This window comes from Ursus arctos, chromosome Y, assembly GCF_023065955.2.
Source record: "Ursus arctos isolate Adak ecotype North America chromosome Y, UrsArc2.0, whole genome shotgun sequence".
NCBI classification, from domain to species: domain Eukaryota; kingdom Metazoa; phylum Chordata; class Mammalia; order Carnivora; family Ursidae; genus Ursus; species Ursus arctos.
Genome location: NC_079874.1, coordinates 23,313,691 through 23,334,443, shown reverse-complemented (window position 1 = coordinate 23,334,443; position 20,753 = coordinate 23,313,691). Strand labels below are relative to the sequence as shown.

Sequence of the window (20,753 nt, the reverse complement as noted above, 5' to 3'; positions counted from 1 at the left end):
TTAAGTTTCATAAAATTAGAATTTATACCCACTGATGTTGAGAGAACCAATCCTAGACCAGAAGGCACATTAAAAGGCCACACTCTAGCTTTTAACTTTTATATTATTCAAATAACTATCTGCACCTTTTCCTTCCTCTTAAGGATACGCTAGTGGTCTATATAGGACTGCAACTTGACAGCAGTACAGAAAGATAAGAAGACATATGAGACTAAACCCAGTCTCCATATCAAAAATGCATGTAAGTTTATTTCCTCTGAAACTAAGTCCTTCTCATTGCTTTTCATCCCTAGCACAGGCATTAAATCTGTTTTGCCCCTTATTTCCAGGTACTCACTGGTACACCATGGGACATGAGGGTGTTGGGATTCATGAGGGTGACAAGCTGGTGTAGCAGGTCAGGCTGGCTATCAAATAGCTCAGGTGTCAGCCTCTTCATCACCTCCTCCAACTGCTCTGCTGCCAATGAGGGTACCCCATACCAGGTTTTCGGTTCACCCCTGCTCAGGTAAGAGGAGATATATAAAATCTGGGCATATCCTTGCACATGGAATAAGTTTTAATATCCGTCCCAGCCATTTGGGTCTCACTCACCAATGCAGATAGTTAATAGAGTAACTCCAGTGATCCTCAATATGCCAACAAAATGCTGAGAATACCATGCCTACATACAGCCAGGGAACCTTCATGCCTGAGATGTCTGCATTGATGTGGCACAAAACAGACTGATCTAGTACCGGCATTACATTCAGATTCCAACCACTGGTCGCGTATTCCTGTTAAGTCCAAGATTTGCCAGGGTAAGTAGTAAGCAGTGGGGTGAATAAAGACAAACTGTGCCAGGCATATATAAGAAGACAGTAGTGTTCTCAGGGCATGTTATTTGCTTTCATTTACGAATACAGACTCAATACTCATGACATCTTTATACTCATGATACCTCATAATACCTCACGCTCATGATAATGTGCATTATTTCTGAAAGCAAATCTTTCTTTTGGGGAGAGAGAGAATACTGTAACTCAAAATATTTATGTATAATGCAGATTAAGATTCATCTGTCCGAAAAGCAACAAACGCTGTTCATGGGTTTTCTCTCATTTTTTTTTTAAAGATTTTATTTATTTATTTGACAGAGAGACACAGTGAGAAAGGGAACACAAACAAGGGGAGTGTGAGAGGGAGAAGCAGGCCTCCTGCTGAGCAGGGAGCCCGATGCGGGGCTCGATCCCAGGACCCTAGGATCATGACCTGAGCCGAACGCAGACGCTTAACGGCTGAGCCACCCAGGCGCCCCTGTTCATGGGTTTTCTCTTAAGTCACTTTATCCCATTATCAGCTAACTGCTATGCACTAGGTATACCAATTAGGCCTCCAACTAATACTTAAATAATTTACATCTTCTAAATGTGATAATCATATTTTTCTCTTATATGCCTCTGTATTACTGATTAAAACAAAACAGAAAAATACGTTATACTCTAAATTTTGCCCAAAGCTTAGCTATAGTGAGTGTTTTCCACAAGATATTTTAGACTCTCCATCACTTCCAAACTACGAAACTTATTATACTATTTATAGAATCTCATCCATTTCTTTCTTTGTTGTGTACTGAAACATGTTATTAATTTATTTTTTCGGAGTATCAAAAATTGTTGGCTGAAATATCAAAGTAGGATCTAAAGGCCTATCTCTATACAACGATCAAAAAAACGAGCAAAAATTATTAGATTCACCTTTATGGGAACTCTGAATAATACTAAAAATGTTTACTGCCACCAAAAGACAATGAAAAAAAAGTACAGTAAAGCATCATGATATTTTAACTTACCATTGCCCATGCCCCCACCCCATGGTTGTGATAATGTTGAAGACAGCAGCCTACAATGCTCATGTGGGTTCCTCATTCCAGAAGGAACAAAATGTATTTGTTCTCAAAAGGATTTGTTTAACCTGTCATGAGCTCAGCAAAGAACTAATGCAAAAGGTTTATCCTTACCTTGCCTAACTCAGAATTACCTCAGAGTTCAGAAGCAGCTATGAAGAACACAGGCAAATGAACCAACCAATACTTCAGAGCAAAGGATAGCAGCTGCATCAAGAAACAAACATAACAAAAAGCCTGGGTAACTTCTACATTCTGGGTTCTTGGAATACAGAGAAGCTTTTTTTTTTTTTTTCCAGTGTGTATGGACTACAGAACGCTGTCTTAAGGAAGATATTAGATTAAGCCTAAATAGTTTGCTCAGCCCTTACTAAACCCAAGAATAATGCTTTAGATTTAGTGATGAAAGATTTTGACTTTGAGGCATCACTCTTTGAGCTCTCTTTTCATATTGAAGAATCAGCTTATTTGAGCTTTTGTTACACACTAGCTCAGAAAAGGTACAGACATTTTCATCTCTGCCTGATCTTAAGCTCTATGCAAGTAGGAAATAAAGAGTTATACGAAGAGTTATAAATGGCCTATTTAAGCACTGAAGAGTCATACACAGAGCAAATCTGGAAAAAATGGATGAGTATTCAGGGACTAAATATATTCTCTGTGCAAAAATAGTTTTGAAAAGTCACTTTACAAAGAAATACAACTCTAAGGAGCACCAATAAGAAAATGAGGGTAAGGAAAACTTAATTTCCAGATTAAAACATTAAAACCACATTAAAACATTCAAAATGTCAAACACTCAAAATGCTAACAAAGATTATGAGGCATACACATAGATGTGACCTCAGTTAAAGACATTTGCTTTAAAACCAAAGACACGAACAAGTTAAATGGGAAAGGAAAATAAGAAAATGCATTTCATGAAAATAATAACCAAAGGAGATGGAGTGGTCATGTTACTATCAAACAAAATAGACTGTAAAAAATTACTTAAAACAAAGAACACATTTTATACTGATAAAAATGGTCAATGTACCAAGAAGATAAGTTTTACACATGCACCTAAAAATTAGTAACAAGAAAATTTGAGGCAAAGTTGATGAAACTGAAAGGCGAAATAGTTCTACAATGATCACTAGATGTTTTACTACTGCACTGTCAACAATGATAGAGCAACCACAGCCAAAAAACCAATGATCCCAGACAGACACAGACTACATTATCTAACAATACAATTCATATTCCTCACAAGTATAGATACAATATATGTTATAAAGCAAAATGCAATAAGCTAAAAAAAAGAGTAAGTTAAACCACATACTCTTAAAACCCATAGGTCAAAGTAGAAATCACAAAGGAAGTAAGACGCTCTGAAACAAATAACACAACTGACAAAGTTCAGCCAGCCTAGGAGAAAAAACGAAGATTTAATTAATCAAAATCAGAATGAAAGCAGGTACGTTACCATGGACCTGACACAAATTAGAAAGGTTTTATATAATACTATAATTTTAAACCAACAAATCATGTAATCTAGATGAAATGGACAAATTTGTAGAAATACACAACCTCTCAAAACTAACTCAAGAAATAAAAAATATGAAGACTGATAAGAGATGCAAATCTATAGATGCAAAATCTCTGAACAAAAGAACTGGTCAGAAATCCAAAGGTTTCACTGGTGAATTCTACCAAACACAACGTATAATTACACCATCTGTCTCAAATTCTTTGGAGAAAAACAAAAGATTATATCTTTGTTAATTCAACTCATGAGGGCAGCATTATTTTCATAATGAAGTCAGAAAGACATCACAAGAAAACACAGAGATTATACCTTATACAAGTGGAGCACTTCAACAAAATACAAATCATTTATTTAAAAAATTATGTATCATGATCCAGTGATACTACCCCCAAAATATAGAATACTCAAATACGAAAATCGATTAATGTAATACAACACATTAGTAGAATGGAGGGCGGAAAAACCTGATCATACTAACTGATGCAGAAATGAACTTAAAAATAACCCACACCTTTCCTAATAAACATGTTTGATGGATACAATTTCAGTTGGGCAAAATAAAAATTATGAAGATGGATAGTGGTGATGACTGCAAAACAATGTGAACACATTTAATGAAAAGAACTATACACTTAAAAACGTAGTATATTTCATGTTAAGTAATCTTTTTTTTGCTGCAAAAAAAATCAAAGTTGGGATAGTTTTTCTCTACTAGGTATTCATGTGCATTTAACAATGACAATTCAACACTACAAATAAAAGTATTAGCGGAACTGAAAAGCATTACTATTACTTGAACCCTACACTTCAGAACAGAAATTAAAAATTCACTGTGCAACAGCCAAAATAAAAAATATTTTAAAATAAAGCTTTAAGAACACTTAGATGATTTGTTACACATCCATCCTAATTTTTAAAAAAAATTTCAAAATCATTTAGGTAATTCTTTTGATGCATCACAGCCAATCTTGAATGGAGGCCAGAAACAATTTCATCATATACCATTATTCTTGCAAGCACAACACCAAAGGATTCAAAGAAAAAAATTACTTAACATATCAACTACAAAACTGACATGTTTATACTTAGCAGTACTATTGACAATAAAGCTCCAAAACTTAATAATAATTAAATAAATAAATATAAATAATATAAATAATAATTAAATAAATATAAATAATATAAATAAAATAAATAAATAAAATAATAATAAAAATTATTTAAAACCGAGAGAAAATCATAAAGCACAAGTGCAGTCTAAGATAATAGAGGAAATTCTTAGTGGAAAAAACCTAACAAAATGAAAGCACATGTATAAATTAAAGTGCTGAAGCTGATGTTTGACTTAGATTATATGTAATTATTTCCAGTGACCAAAACTTAAGAAAACAAAACATAAGGTAGAGAGTTCAACATAAAGCTATGACATTTCCCACCAATATTACAGTTTTGGTAGTAAAACTGAACAGCATGGAAAATCTCTAAAGATAAAAATGCTCAATATACTTTCTTGCCTTAGCTCTTCCACCTGAACTGACGAATCAAAACAAATGTCACTAAACTCTTATCATCATACGGGTTTGGGTCAGAATTGAAAACTGAAAATGCCAAGCTAAAAATGTATCAGAGTATTGGTGGTGTACTTAGGCATTTGGTGAAACCACAGAATGATTTTTAAGTGGGACATATTTTTTTTTTAAGATTTTATTTATTTATTTGACAGAGACAGCCAGCGAGAGAGGGAACACAAGCAGGGGGAGTGGGAGAGGAAGAAGCAGGCTCCCAGCAGAAGAGCCCGATGTAGGGATGATCCCAGAACGCTGGGATCACACCCTGAGCCGAAGGCAGACGCTTAACGACTGTACCACCCAGGCGCCCCTAAGTGGGACATATTTTTAACCTAGGCTTCATAAAAACTCCTATAATACATATGCTTCACAGAAACATGAGTTCATATTAAATAAAAGGCATATGATAGGGAGTGGGAGTGAAATGAGAAAATATTTCCTGAGATAACAGCAAACTACACAAATAGTACGAATAAGATTATAGATTGGCAAATACTAACTATAAAGTCAATATGTTAAAAATAATAGTAAAAAAGCATAAGCTCCTAATAATGACTAGGAAAATCTGATAAATAATCAAATTCCCAAAATAGAAAATATGTTAGAAATCCACAATTCGGAGTAGTATTATAAAGATTAGCTACTGTGGAGGGTACCTGGGTGGCTTGGTCAGTTAAGCGTCTGCCTTCAGCTCAGACGACGATCTCAGGGTCCTGGGATCGAGCCCCACGTTGGGCTCCCTGCTCAGTGGGGAGCCTGCCTCTCCTTCTCTCTGCCACTCCCCTGTCCTACCCCCCACCCCACTCCTGTTCCCCCCTCTCACTCACTCTCTTTCAAATAAATAAACTTTTAAAAAATTAGCTACTGTGAAAACTGATTCATTTTAAAATTATTTAAAACAAATTACCAGAAAGAAACAAGAAGATAAAAAAGAAAAAAGTATGAAAGGGAAGTAAAGAATCATGAAGTTAAAATAAGATGATGCAGGATATGAGATTTTATGATAGAACACTGGAGAAGTTATGGTAGAAGGGTTCGTACCTAGAATTGATAAAAGGTGAATTCTCAGATTTGAGAAACACAATGAACCCCTGGTATTTTAAACTAAGAAGTCACATCTCCTATCAAGAAAAACTGTAGTAACCCAAAAGAAAAATATCTTACAGCATGCAGGGAAGAAAAATAAATTAAATTACTTATAAATGTTAAGACTCACAATTGAGGTCTCAAAAATTAGTAATCCAAGAATATTTTTAATGTATCGTGAAGAAAATAACTCCTACACCAGATTTATGCATACTCAGAGAAATAATTTTTTGAGAATAAAGGCAAAGAAACATTTCTTTTTGACAAATAAAATAAATACTTCTACTTACAAAATTTCTGAAGATTTTATTTCAGACAAAAAAGAAAATAGCTTTGAAAAAAGATCTGAGTTTCAAGAGAAATGGTAAATAAAAAAGTATACACATGAATAGGTGTATATTAAACTTGAAAATATAAAACAATGAAAATGGCATCTATTTTATAGAGCAAAAAAAATTTTTAAAGCCCAAATAAAAATTTTACAAATGTTAGAAGGGAGATGAACAGAATAGTAGTAATATTACATCACTTTGGATGGGGCAAAATTCCAATAAATATAAACAATAAGTTGATTTATTATCTTTTCCAAAAGATTTTATTTATTTGTTTGAGAGAGAGTGATGTTTGTAACAGCCAAATACTGGAAGTGATCCAACAGAAAAATGGATAAATGATGGTATAATCTCAGTGGAATATTATACAATAGAGAAAAACCAGGTACATTCAAGCTTTAATCAACAATGTGAATGATTTTTCAAAGTAGAACACTGATTTTTAAAAATCAAGTCTGAGATACACACACCATAAGATTTACGAAGCTCAAAAATTGGGTAACATGCTTTTTAGAAATACATTCATATGTAATTAAACACTAAAAAACTGAAAGAAAATTATGACAAAATTTTTATCTGTCTCCTTTTAGGGTTACTGAGGTGATGCAGGGAGAAATGACTTGTGGAGAAGCATGGAAATCGATGCAATTATATTAGAAAACATCAATTATCAGGTTCGAATGTGAGTTTGAGGATATTAATATTATGCTTTATAACTGATACAAAACCTACATTTATTCTGTTGTGGTTTTACAATATCATGATTCAATTATTTCCAATTTCCAAAAAGTAATTTAAAAAACACCAAGATGTCAATAAAGGAAACTACAGGTGGTGATTGCCTTGTATCCTTAGTTTATAGTTTTCAATTTTCCACAACTGATATGTAATACTTTTATTTAAGAATATGAACTATTTTCTTAATAAAAAGTCTGTTCAAATGCTCCTATGTAGGTATACGTATCTGTCTCTATATATACATTCTCATACATACATATATATATTAAGTTAATATAAATACATAAGAGCTGACTAAACCTTTTTGAAAATTTCTCCCCTCTTAAATTGCTACTTTTGCTATCTTGAACAAGTGTCTCATAAGGCTTTACATGAGGTCAATGTATATACAAGCTAAACACTATTTGTCTAGGCTCTGGCCATCATGGTAAAAGAATAATCAAAAAAGGAGTAAGTGCTCAATAATACATAAGATGCATTATCTTTTAGCTTCTTCTTCCCAACTAAGTTATGCTTCACCCATATTGTTTGATTGCCCACAAGAAATTCCTAATGTAATGAGTTAAATTTTCAGACATCGAAATGGGTCTGACTATACATGAGATTGCCTTGGATAAAACTAGTTTCCATATAACTCCATTTGTTCCACATAATGAACAAATTAAAAACTCAACTAGGGTACTTCCCAATGCTTTCTTTCGAATTTATATATAAATATGAATAAACTGGTAATAGCAGTTGTTTTTGTCTATCATGCAGATAGCCAAAGATGATAAGCTTTAAGTATTTACTTTTAAGGAAATCAGAAGGACTCCTGTAGCTCCTAATTGATAAATCCAAGGTTTAATACTATTCCTTGTGTTCTTTGCCATCACAAATGCAAAATGGTAATAGGGGTGGTAATGGTGGTTATGTGCACTGAGGATTACTGACAGATCAACCAATGCCAGGAAACCTGATCTCTATGCCTGTTATGTGAAAACAGCACTAAATGGAAGGAGTCATGAGAACAGATGGTTTCACATGCTAAAATGACTTTCCCTGATTGCGCTGTTAATATGAGTTAGAAATCACATTACCTCTTCCTCAGGGGATAGGTTCCCTTTGCTACTGCTGACAGGAAACCCACTGCCAAATTCTTTGGAATGAATGTCTGCTCCATACTCAACCGTCACATCTTCCTCAATGCTGCTCACCAATCTCCAAAACTCCTTCTCCACAAGTTCTGTAGGTACCATCTGTGACAAAAGATGTAAAAGATGATCACAGCACATTCCATTTTGGACCCATGTCTCTATGAGCACTGAAACTCATCAGACAGTAATCCCTATATTTCCACTCCACAACCACATACATGCACAGGCATGTTGAAGTAGTCGGCCTTGAAGGAATCAGCCATTTCACCAAAGCTCTGCAAACTGTACTCCTGGGTAGCCTGCTCAAAGCCAAAGGCTTCAGGGGGCCTCTTACACTCCTAAAATAGAAAGTATTTCAGCAAGAAAGAGGAAATAGGCAAAGAACCCAAAAAGAACAGCAGGGCATATATCTTATGTTCTACCCTCCACCTTTTCTTATGTTTCAAGGTAGGATGGTTTCTTCACTATCTACTAAACCTATTCCCTTTTCTTTGCTCATGTGGTTCACATCCTTTGTATTATGGTCCTTCCTGTTTTAAACGTATACAATTGTACAACTAGTCTGTCCAACCATTCTTGCTTAGTAACTCATAGACAATCAAAAAACCTGACAGACACAGTAAGTTAACAAAGTGTAGCCAGTAACACCTACTCTAGTTTTCCTTAAACCAAGAAGCTGGATTTAAAAAAATTGCCAAGTTCTAAATGTAAAATATTCATATTTAACAGTCATACCGCCATGATACACTTTGGGCATCTCCAGACCCCTCTAGGGATTTCAGGAAGCGGTGGCATTAGGCAGAAGATGTGGTAATTATCATCGCAGCTATCACAGAGAAGTAGTTTATCATCTTCATCTCCTCGGGAGCATATTCGACAGAGATATGAGTCAATCTACCAGGAAAAATAAAAATATAAGCTGCCTGCTCCATGATACCTTTTCTCAGGTTTCCAAACCACTTTATTTTGAACAGCTACCACCAGCCAACAGCTACGTAACGTCGTACGCATGAGTTCACTATATGGGGAAAAATATGACAGGACACACAATTATGAAATAATATAACACATCAAGAAAACCATGGTTAAGGTGCTTAGAGAACAACAAAGCAGATATTTTATATAAGATTTAATGGTACAAACCTCAATCATGAAGGTATAAACTGGCAAGGATCATTTAAAAATTATATACAGTTTAAAAAGTATGCTCAATGCAAGCTGAACATAATAATCCCAACTGACCAAATATCCAGTAACACCTGTTATTCTGGTATGAAGTTTAAATAGGTGTCCATTTTCACTCTAAAATGTGTCTTCATAATGAATGGGTCACTAAAGTAGTATGCTATAAGAACAAAACACTAGGGGGCAAGGCCAAACAACTTGGATAGTTAGATACCACTAAGATAATCTATTACCAGATAAAAAACAAAACGCATCAATACATTTTTAGCAGAACGAATAGTAGAAAAACTACCTGAAGTGACAATAGGCTGTACTGGTAGAATCAAGAACTAAAATGATGACTAAAAAGAGAGAAGACGAGAGTCACAGAGTAGGAGAAAATATATGATGTCTGTATGAAGCTAGAGAGATACATACATATATATATTCTCATATAGGAGACATGCATATGTAAATATACAAATATATGCACATATGTGTATGTATTTACACACACACTTACATTAGCTTACTTACATATACATGTGTGGCAGTGAGCTTTAGTCACAGCAATTTCAATCCTTTCATATACACAATAAAAATGCCTATATATGTTTCTTAATGGCATGCAGTTTAACAGTAGTATTATTTGATGTATTTCCAAACTGCAAACTACCAAAGACTCCACGAATAGTAAAAAAAGAATAAGAGAGAAAAATAAACTCCAGAATATTCAAGTAAGTCTAAAAGTCCTTCCAGTAAGCAGTACAAAACAGGGGAAAAGATGACTCATATACTTAAAGACATGAGGCAAGATCATAGAAAAGAGATACTGCTATACGAGATATGGTATTTTTGCAGAATTTGCCAAAAACAAACAGCTTTCACATTATGTCCTACCATATGTAGTTGTTAAAGATCAGAAAATACTTATTACTGGTACTGGGAAAGATTCAGCAGTTTGGTGGAAATTTCAGATTTTAAAAATTAGGAAACACAAATTTTCCTCCTAACTACAGTACCTCGGGTATGTTTCTTCTCCTTCCTAACCATCTGTCTCTTTATATGAAGGGCCCAGAAGTAAACGGAAGGGAGGAGAATGTAAGGTGGGATAAAATAACTTCACATTCCATCTAGTTCTCATAGTTCAAAAATAGTGTTAGAAAATCATAGATTAAGTCCTTACAAACTGTGCTCTACTGTGACTCCTCCTCAGCTGCATCGTCATCTTGGTGCAGGACTCTACACTATGATTCAAGTCCTCTCTGGGAAGTGATGACATCACTTTCACATCCTCTCTTGGTTCGTCCTTCATCAGAACAGTGCGGGAGCATATGACCCCTTCTTTATCTAGGGCAGTTAGAAACAAATCTGAAAACAAATCTATTCCCCCATCAAAGACAACAAACCAACTCTCCCACTTTTGTTCTTTAGCCCACACATTGCCTCTTGGCCCTATTAATCTTCACCTTTCTTCCGTAAAGTCTTATCCTTGGCCATAAGCCCCAAGCCCATCATCTTGGGACCAGCCCCATAGATCTGCAGCTTCTTCAGCTCTGGATTCTTCTCAATGTCTTCCTCTGTAGGTTCTGGCTATTAAGACAAGGTTCAAAGAAGGAAAAGAGTTACATATATATGTATATGTATGCATATACATATATAAATACGTATTTTAGGCAAGATCTAAACTTGCCTTATTTGCAAATATCTTGGGAGGTATTACAAAAGAAGTGACACAGATTAAAGTCAATCAACTGTTTCCACTTATTTTTAACTATTTATAAATGATATATCTTTGCCTGTAGGTAAGATATAGCCAGACAGGAGTTAATGAAAGAGAAATCTGAGTGGTAACTACCTTTCTCGAATGTTTTCGTGCTACAAATTAAATAATAGAATAGTTCTGTATTTACAGGCTAGTTAAGCTTAAGTATCATAAAATATACAGGTTATACTAAAGAATCAATAAATATATTATAAAGAACTCTCTTTCTATAGCTCAGTTAAAGATGCAAATGGGAAGTTAGGAGGATTCCGGTTTGAACTCAGACCAATAGAAATAACTTTCTTCCCACAACATAAACAAGGATCCTGGAAAACTACATAAACACATTATGTATCATAAATACATGTGTTATATACCATTTTCAGCACATCTCTTTTTACTGGACACTATGAGGTGTGTTTTACCTGGGTTTGAGTCCATTTTTGTTCTATTTTAAAATTAAAGCCCTACTGTAATTCTCCTTTTTATTTAAAGTTTTACGTTTTTGTAGATTTTATTCTGTATCTGTACACAAATACATTCATTTTCTAAGTTTTACCTATTCCCAAAGTAAGTTATGCAGGAAATAATATATACTGTACAACAATACCCACAATAAACACAGGATCAACTGAAGACAGAATGGTGGTAGTAAAAATAATTTCTCAATGATCAGACAGAGATCAAGGGAAACAGAGTCTGGAGCTCAAAACAGAGGTTTGTTCAAGGATAAAATTTCTGGGGGGTGCCTGGGTGGCTCAGTCGTTAAGCGTCTCCCTTCGGCTCAGGGCGTGATCCTGGCATTCTGGGATCGAGCCCCACATCAGGCTCTTCTGCTATGAGCTTGCTTCTTCCTCTCCCACTCCCCCTGCCTGTGTTCCCTCTCTTGCTCTCTCTCTGTCAAATAAATAAATAAAATCTTTAAAAAAAAAAAAAGGTAAAATTTCTGGAACCATCAACACATATGTCTGTCCATAGTTTATTATTGTATTATAATTGTATTCCACAAGTAATTTAAGCTTTTCTTATTATGTATCATTGGTACTACTTTTGTTTTTGGTATTATAAACAATGACGTAATTAATAGTATTAATCATATTTTAATTTTCTGTATTTTATATTTTGACATCTTTTGGGAGATTGTGCTGGCCTAGGAAACTTGTTTCTGTAAGGGTTAGCTAATTTTTAAAGGGAGTAAATTTGTAGTTGAGTCCACCTATCACATACAAAGCAAGCAATATCAAATCCCAACTCCCAACCACCTCCCTTTCTAACCTTCACACACTAATACATTATTTCCCCTTTCCTAAATCAACCTATGGACAAGTCCAAAACAACTTCATCAGAAAGTCCCTATGAGGGGTGCCTGGGTGGCACAGCGGTTAAGCGTCTGCCTTCAGCTCAGGGCGTGATCCTGGCGTTATGAGATCGAACCCCACATCAGGCTCCTCTGCTATGAGCCTGCTTCTTCGTCTCCCACTCCCCCTGCTTGTGTTCCCTCTCTCGCTGGCTGTCTCTATCTCTGTCAAATAAATAAATAAAATCTTTAAAAAAAAAAAAAAAAAAAAAAAAAGAAAGTCCCTATGAGCCGAAGCCTGGTGGAATTATTCAAACTATTCAATCCTAAGATGTTTATCCTGCCTCACCTTTCCCAAGAAAACTCTAATAAAGGCTGTGGCTTATGCCTTCCCCTTGCTTTCTGATCCTTACTAAGATTAAAGCTTCCTCTTGTGGCTCTGTATGATGTACTACGACTGTTGTTTCTAGGGGAATTGTCATTTTAAAACTTTTCTTTTAGTGGCACTGAACTCTTCATGTTGTCATCCAATCAGTTTTATACATTAAAACCTGGACATAGGGGCGCCTGGGTGGCTCAGACATTAAGCGTCTGCCTTCAGCTCAGAGTGTGATCCCGATCCCGTTATGAGATTGAACCCCACATCAGCCTCCTATGCTGGGAGCCTGCTTCTTCCTCTCCCACTCCCCCTGCTGTGTTCCCTCTCTCGCTGGCTGTCTCTCTGTCAAATAAATAAATAAAATCTTAAAAAAAAAAAAAAACTGGACATAATTAATACCAATTTATTTGTTGCATACTGTTGTGAAAGATTTATTAATAGAAGTTAAAACAGGGGGGCTCCTGGGTGGCACAACGGTTAAGCGTCTGCCTTCGGCTCAGGGCGTGACCCGGCATTACGGGATCGAGTCCCACATCAGGCTCCTCTGTTATGAGCCTGCTTCTTCCTCCCCCACTCCCCCTGCTTGTGTTCCTTCTCTCGCTGGCTGTCTCTATCTCTGTTAAATAAATAAATAAAATCTTTAAAAAAAAAAAAAAAAAAACAGGAAGACACGCACCTCTGTAATTTTAGTAACTTAAAATTTTAACTTTAGTACAATCTTTTACTATCAATAGTGCACAAAGATGCTTGGTTCCTCGTTCTTAACGTATTTTGATTTTACCAATCAGTTATATAAAAAGAAATACATCATTATTTTAAAATTCACTTTATAAGTGAGGTTAAACACTTCTGAGTTATCATTCAGCAGGGTTTAATAGAAGACAAAACTTGAAAATAGGCTGTGAAAGATAATTCTATCAGCATAGTAGGCATGGGACTCTTAAGTACCATACACGTTATACTATTTTACAATTTTACATTATATATTCATTATACTACATACATTATACTAAACACCATGTCTGGAAATATAGTTTCCTCACAAAAAGTACCTTTGAAAAGATCTAATGCTTGCTTTCAAATATGAAATGACAGGTATTATCTTAACCTTTTAGACAACTTACTAGCCATTCTTGTATTACACATACCTATATCCAAATTGGAAAAAAAAGACATTAGACCTAATTTTTCACTGCATATACTTCTTTTCTGCTTTATGCAGAACTTATTTATAATTTTTTCCTCTTAGGTTCTGGAAGTACAACCCCTTTATTTTGATAACTATACAGTTCTTAAGAATTTTTAAGACCTTTCCAGCAAAGTGGACAATCTCATTCTCAAAAAAAGTGTCTGAAGATTGCTTGGTTTTGAAAACTTTGTCTACCATTAGCTGGTAATTACTACTTCTGAACAAATTTTAGTGATTCCCCAGTTATTAGAACCTCACTTTTCTTACTCACATAATTATGAGATGTTACCTTGTTTGAAGAACTAAAGCACTAATGCAGAATCTATCTGAACTGCAATAATCTGAGCTACATGACATTTCTCCTTTCTTCCTTCTACATCCAAATATTAAAATTTAATATTAGGATTACTCACAAAATATCTAAGAACAAACGGCATTATCATAATTTAATATATTTTAGAAATACAAATATCCAAAATTTAATGAGAACATATGTGGACACACAGATTAGGTATTTGTTTTGTTGTTATTAAAGATTTTTTTTAATATTTTACTTATTTATTTAAGAGAGAGCACAAGCAGGAGGATCAGCAAAGGGAGATTCAGACTCCCTGCTGAATAACACAGGAAAAAACCTAACAATTAAAAAAATAAACAATACAAAGTCTGTATAAACCAACCCAATATTCAAAAAATTAACCCCTATAACTATATTAAAAAGAGGGGCACCTGGGAGGCTCAGCTGGTTAGGCATCAGATCCATGATCTCATGGATCGTGAGACTGAGACCTACGTCAGGCCCTGTGCTTGGCATGCAGTCACCTTGAGATTCTGTCTCTGCCCCACCCCCTGCTCATATTGTCTCTCTCAAAGAAATAAAATCTTTTTTTTTTTTAAAGATTTTATTTATTTATTTGACAGAGACAGAGACAGCCAGCGAGAGAGGGAACACAGCAGGGGGAGTGGGAGAGGAAGAAGCAGGCTCATAGCAGAGGAGCCTGATGTGGGGCTCGATCCCATAACGCCTGGATCACGCCCTGAGCCGAAGGCAGACGCTTAACCGCTGTGCCACCCAGGCGCCCCAAAGAAATAAAATCTTGAAAGAAAAAACCTATATTAAAAGAATGTTTGTTTTTAAAATCCGTAAAAACAAAACTACCAGAACAAAAATATTGGAAACGATACCCATACACATAACTCATTCATTTTCAATTAATTCCACCTTGAACCAACTATACATTAAAAAACAGAATGTCTCCTAGAAATGAACTGAACAAGTCCTACATAAACTTTGAAACTTTATGCGGGGAAAAAAAGGCACTCACGTCAGGCTGTAGTCTTTTTGCCCGCCGACTATAGCTACTGAACTTGGAAGGCTGCACAGACTGTCTTAAGGGAATGCTGTGGGGTTTGTATTCCTTGTCTTTTTCCTCACTGTGAAATGGGTGAGTGTTACACTGCTGGGAACGAGAAAACATAAGATCAGGAACTCAGTCACATTCATAATCAGCAAATAATGAAATGATTTATCTTAAATCTCTAACAATGAAAACTTCTTAATAGATTACACAAATCTATCCTTTATATTTTCTGTGACAACAGCACACATACACTGAGAATTCTTCTACATCTTTGCTTATGTATAAACAGTAAAGCATAGTGGAGAACAGTCTTTGGAATCAGACAGGATTGAACCTAGGCTTCTATTCTTACTTTGTGTGCCTTGTGCTACCTGTTTCAATTTCTTTTTTTTTTTTTTTGAAAGATTTTATTTATTTATTCAACAGAGATAGAGACAGCCAGCGAGAGAGGGAACACAAGCAGGGGGAGTGGGAAAGAAGCAGGCTCATAGTGAAGGAGCCTGATGTGGGGCTCGATCCCATAACGCCGGGATCACGCCCTGAGCCGCAGGCAGGCGCTTAACCGCTGTGCCACCCAGGCGCCCCACCTGTTTCAATTTCTTTGTCTGAAAAATAGTTAATATAAATATCAGATCTAACAGAAATATGCAGATTAAGTAAAATAGCCATTTATAAATATTCATATATACACACAATTTTACAAAATGCTTTGAAAATAATAAAACCTAAAAACATTACTTTAGAAACCCAGCCAAATCAGTTCCCACTCCTTGAGTTAAACCCAATATCAAAATTTTATCCTTAAACTAACTCTCTTTATCTGAACTACGCTTAGAAATTTAGTAATTTCGTTTGATAATGGCCTAAAACTGGAACTGCTTTCCTTTAACTTATACTTTGATATCCTCTCCATAAAAATATCCTAATTACCCTCTAAGGAGGAAGACAGAAGAAAAAGATCTTACAATTCTCATGTAGCTGCTCTAGCAGATATAAAACTTCTTCAAAACATATTTCATACTTCTTCACTAACTGAAAAATATTTTCCAGAGTCAATTCCCAGAATTTCTATCAATGTACTTAAGATACTAAACCTTGACTATTCAAGAGAAAGCTCAACCCAGAATAAGGAAGACAAGAGTAGAAAGCAGAACCACATTAGGCCCCAAATCAGCTAAGAGCCCTCACCACAAGGTTGGCTCCAGACTGAAACATTTCATAGGGGTAAATAATGCGCTCATAATGAGATCGTAGCAAAGAACCAATATTTTTGCCTGGTGGGTAGCTGAGTCGTTGGGCAACTCGGGCCCAACGACGGTCCTTGCAGATGGCTTCATAGCCACCTTCCTCCATCACAATCTGCAAGGATAAGAAAGGTATAAATTAACTGTGTGCAAACTGAGAGACCTAAAAAGCAGCAATGAGGATTAAATATGAGAACTATGCACTTCCTCCAATGTCAATTGTTCCAAGACTAAAAGGTTTTCTAAAAAGAAATGTTGACAGGCTCTCTGTTGTCTACTTTCCTATCTAGACACACAAAGTTCAACCACAGGGTCTCCTATCCAAGGGTTTTTACTTCTTTTTCCTCTTTAAAACAGAAATACTCTTACCTTACTAAGGCTGTAGAGATCCAAGATCCTCCGTTCCACGTTGGGAATTTTTAATGAAGAACCTTGGATTTCCCAGAATTTTGCAATCTGGTCCAAATAGTTCAGTTTTACTCTGGTCTGAGCCTGGGGAAGAGAGAGTCATATGAGACTGGCTAACTTAACCTGACTTTGGTCCAATGCCACTTGAATGAACAAGTATTGTTCTGTACAATCTACAAGGCCCTACTAGGATAGAACCTAGATTTCACTGCCTATCTTACCACTAGCGTCTAACAAAAGCTCAAATAAGCTGATTCTAAAATATCAAAAGAGAGCTCAAAGAGTGATGCCTCAAAGTCAAAACCTTTCATCACTAAATCTAAAGCATTATTCTTGGGCTTAATAAGGGCTAAGCAAGACCACTTAGGCTTAATCTAATATCTTCCTTAAGACAAATTCTGTAGTCCATACACACTGAAAAAAAATAAAATATTTTTCTACGCCATGTCAAAAATTTCCACGTGACACCAGTTTCTAAATTATATTTCTTTTAGCCTAAGTCATTTTGGAGTTTCTAAACAGTAACCCTTGTCAAAATGTGTAACAGCATAAGAAAATGCCAAATTATTCATATGGTTTCAGTATTTAATATTACTAAGCTAAATATGCACACTTTTGATTGCTTTAAAAAATAAGGTTTATCTTTCCTACTTACTCTAACCCATATCAAAACAGTCTGTCTTATTCAAGAAGAACTAATGAACTACGACCAGTCTTAAGTGGAAAAATTTAGCTGATCATATATCTGCCCTGAACTTTGCTCTTATGAAGAAATCAGGGAAATTCCAAAATGATAAAATATGTAGGCATGGGTAGGAAAAAATCCATCTTCTTGATATCTACAATTTTAGCCCATTCTATGGCAGAAAAATGTGTCATTGATCCCTGAAAAAAAAACCCTCCTTTATTTGCTGTCATTTTGCGGAAAACTTTCTGGAAGATCAATATTCTGGGGAAAAAATGGAACTGGGGTTAGAATCAAAATATATGTGTTTTAAAAACTTACATTCTTTTTTTTCTTTTTTTAAGATTTTGTTTGACAGAGAGAGAGCCAGAGAGAACGAGAACACAAGCAGGGGGAGTGGGAGAGGAAGAAGCAGACTCCCAGCAGAGGAGTCTGATGTGGGGCTTGATAGAAAAACACAAGGATCACGTCCTGAGCCAAAAGCAGACACTTAATGACTGAGCCACCCAGGTGCTCCTGAAAACTTATAGTCTTAACTACATTGTTATGTACTACTAGCACAAGATTAGAGCTCAAACTCCGGCATAACAGGGTGACTTTCCATTTTACCTCCAGTTCATTTAGCCTCTGAATGCGAGGTGTGAATCTGAAGTTGTCAACTTCTACTGCAAAGGGAGGTTGCCAGTCCTAGAAGAAAATAAAAGAACTTATTATGGCACAGCAAGGGATGTACATGATGAAAAGCAGAATCATTTGTCTCCAGTTTAATATTCCACCCTTTTAAGACTTCTGAGTGCTATTTTTTGCTCCTAAATGTTCAAATGTTAACCTCTTTAATATCAGGTAAGTGAAAAACAACAAAACAAAAACAAAAAAAGTTTGAAAAGTTCTTCGTATGTGTCCTCCAAAACGGGAACAAACAAACAAAGCCACCCTAAATATTCAGAAAGGGTGTAAAAGATGAATTTGAAAGTAATGACGCATACCTGAATGCGGACTCACTGATTTGGGTTCTTACTGAAGTGAAGAAAAATGTAATAGGGATGAGAAGTGATTTTGAAACCTAGACCTAGATCCCACTCCCAACAGTGTTTTAAGAATAGAAGTATAATTAATAGTAGTGAAAAAAGCATATACTTCAAATAGAAGGAGGAAATGTAGTCAGGTTAAGCCTCTGAGAAATTAGTAAAATAGCCTGCAGTAAGAGGACACACGCTGAATTTTGTTTTTAGTTGTTTAAAGTGATAGCTTAGACGTACTTAAATCTGCATTCTTAATTGGGAGAAACATAACAGATTTCAATTACCAGTTTTGGGTAAACCAAATATAGACGGGAGGCTTGTACGGGAAATATCAAATTAAATGGTAGGAAGATCTTACATTTTTATGCATGTTTCTTACAGCATGATCAACTGACAAAAGTGAAACCATCCACGCCCAGTGGTTAATAAGACCATTTATATTATCATTTTATGCTTCAGTTATATAAGGACTTTTAAGTGCATTAAAACTTTTTAAATTTATTAAATTATTTTAATATTAAATTTTAAGTATTACATTAAAAAGCTTTAATGTAAATACACAACACATAAATATTAGTATATTAGGGACGCTCATGTAGTGGCACTGCATACAACCAACTTCATATTCGATGGTTTCATTTCTAAAATAGGAGGAGTTCAAACGATTGGAAACCAGCTCTCTGATTCCAGCGTATTATGGTTATTTACAAAAAGAGAAATTACACCTACATACAGCACTTAACTAACAGAAAGAAGTAGCTAGTTAAGGCCTTGTTCAGTTCTACAGTCCCCGAACTCTCAGAGTTAACGAAACGCCGTTTCCAAATTTTGCTCGAGCCTTACCGCGGGTGGGCGAATCTTGCAAATACCCGACTTCTCTGCAATAGGCCTGATTTTCGCGATGTAACCAAGCGGGTCTCGGAATTCGGTCCACGTAGGTTCGAACACTGGGCACTCTGGCGGCGGTAGGAAGTCGTCGGACCCCGGCTCCATGTTGTTCTCAGGCGCTAACTTGTAAAATGATTTCGCGTTTCTTCAGTGGAATTCTTCAGTGGAATCCTTTGTCGCCAAAACGTGCGCCCTACAGGGCGTTTATTTTTCTCTAACTTTTATAGTTACTTTAATTAGTGCAATTGCTCACGGCTCTCAGTTCTAAACCACCATCTTGACCCTCCACCTTTTCCGGCTGCTTCACACTTTCGTGTCACTCCGCGGATTGATTTTTCAGACGCCAAGACATCTCCAAAACAGAAATGTTGTATGTGGAGTGGTAAAAAAGCTAAACACACATAACGCAGTTCACTAAAACAAAACAGCACCACAAACTAGGTATTCAACTAACCTTAAATAGTTTTTCAACGGAACAGAAGAACACAATTACAAATCAAACCGCCGGATCTTTTTTTAAGGGACAACAGCGCATGTTACGCCTGCGCAGTAAAGAGAACGTCTTACCAGTGTGAGAGAACGGTATTTTCCTTTTTGTTTTTCACGCAGAAAATTCTGTATTTAGAGAAACTGGAAGCCCAGTTGTCTTCCATTGTTTTATCCATACAATCTACGACGACCTGAGGACCGATGTCAAATTCCTTGAGACACTCTCCAAAAACTTCCTCCCTTTTCAGTTACCCACCTCACTTTATGGTAAAGGGGTACCAGTTACAGCACTACTACAATCCTAGAAGTATTTCTAGAATACAAATTGTTTCTGTTCCTGTACACTATTTAACTTATAACGCAGGTGCCGTGCATACATTTTCTTATTGCATTTGTGCAAACTAAATATTGCATTTCTTTATACCTAAACAAATTGGGAGGGGCACTGAAAGCTTTTATAAAAATTACTGCCAAATAGATGTATCCCCTAAAAATTACTTAACACAGTTAAATACAAACTGCAGGACGACAAAGACTTAGTCAAATAATGGCCCTTCATTGCAATATGTAACTATCCATACAATCAAAT

General features: G+C 35.7%; 1 protein-coding gene across 11 annotated transcripts in view; it reads right to left on the bottom strand.

Moving 5' to 3' along the window:
• Window positions 1-20,187, bottom strand: part of LOC125282548 (lysine-specific demethylase 5D) — a 30,083-nt gene extending 9,896 nt beyond the window's left edge. For 3 of the 11 annotated variants that reach the window (XM_048213665.2, XM_048213671.2, XM_048213672.2), the window contains exons 1-12: window positions 19,631-20,155; window positions 18,375-18,452; window positions 17,042-17,164; window positions 16,617-16,787; window positions 15,393-15,527; window positions 10,907-11,030; window positions 10,624-10,787; window positions 9,009-9,167; window positions 8,492-8,611; window positions 8,217-8,375; window positions 595-776; window positions 338-500 (exon numbers count right to left, since the gene is read on the bottom strand). In XM_048213665.2, coding sequence (XP_048069622.1) covers window positions 338-500; window positions 595-776; window positions 8,217-8,375; window positions 8,492-8,611; window positions 9,009-9,167; window positions 10,624-10,787; window positions 10,907-11,030; window positions 15,393-15,527; window positions 16,617-16,787; window positions 17,042-17,164; window positions 18,375-18,452; window positions 19,631-19,780 — 1,728 coding nt within the window. In that variant the 5' untranslated portion in view covers window positions 19,781-20,155. Of the gene's footprint in view, window positions 1-337; window positions 501-594; window positions 777-8,216; window positions 8,376-8,491; window positions 8,612-9,008; window positions 9,168-10,623; window positions 10,788-10,906; window positions 11,031-15,392; window positions 15,528-16,616; window positions 16,788-17,041; window positions 17,165-18,374; window positions 18,453-19,630 lie in introns of all 11 variants that reach the window. The other 8 variants (XM_048213666.2, XM_048213668.2, XM_048213673.2 and 5 more) reach the window with 5 other exon arrangements.
• Window positions 20,188-20,753: the final 566 nt, after the last annotated feature.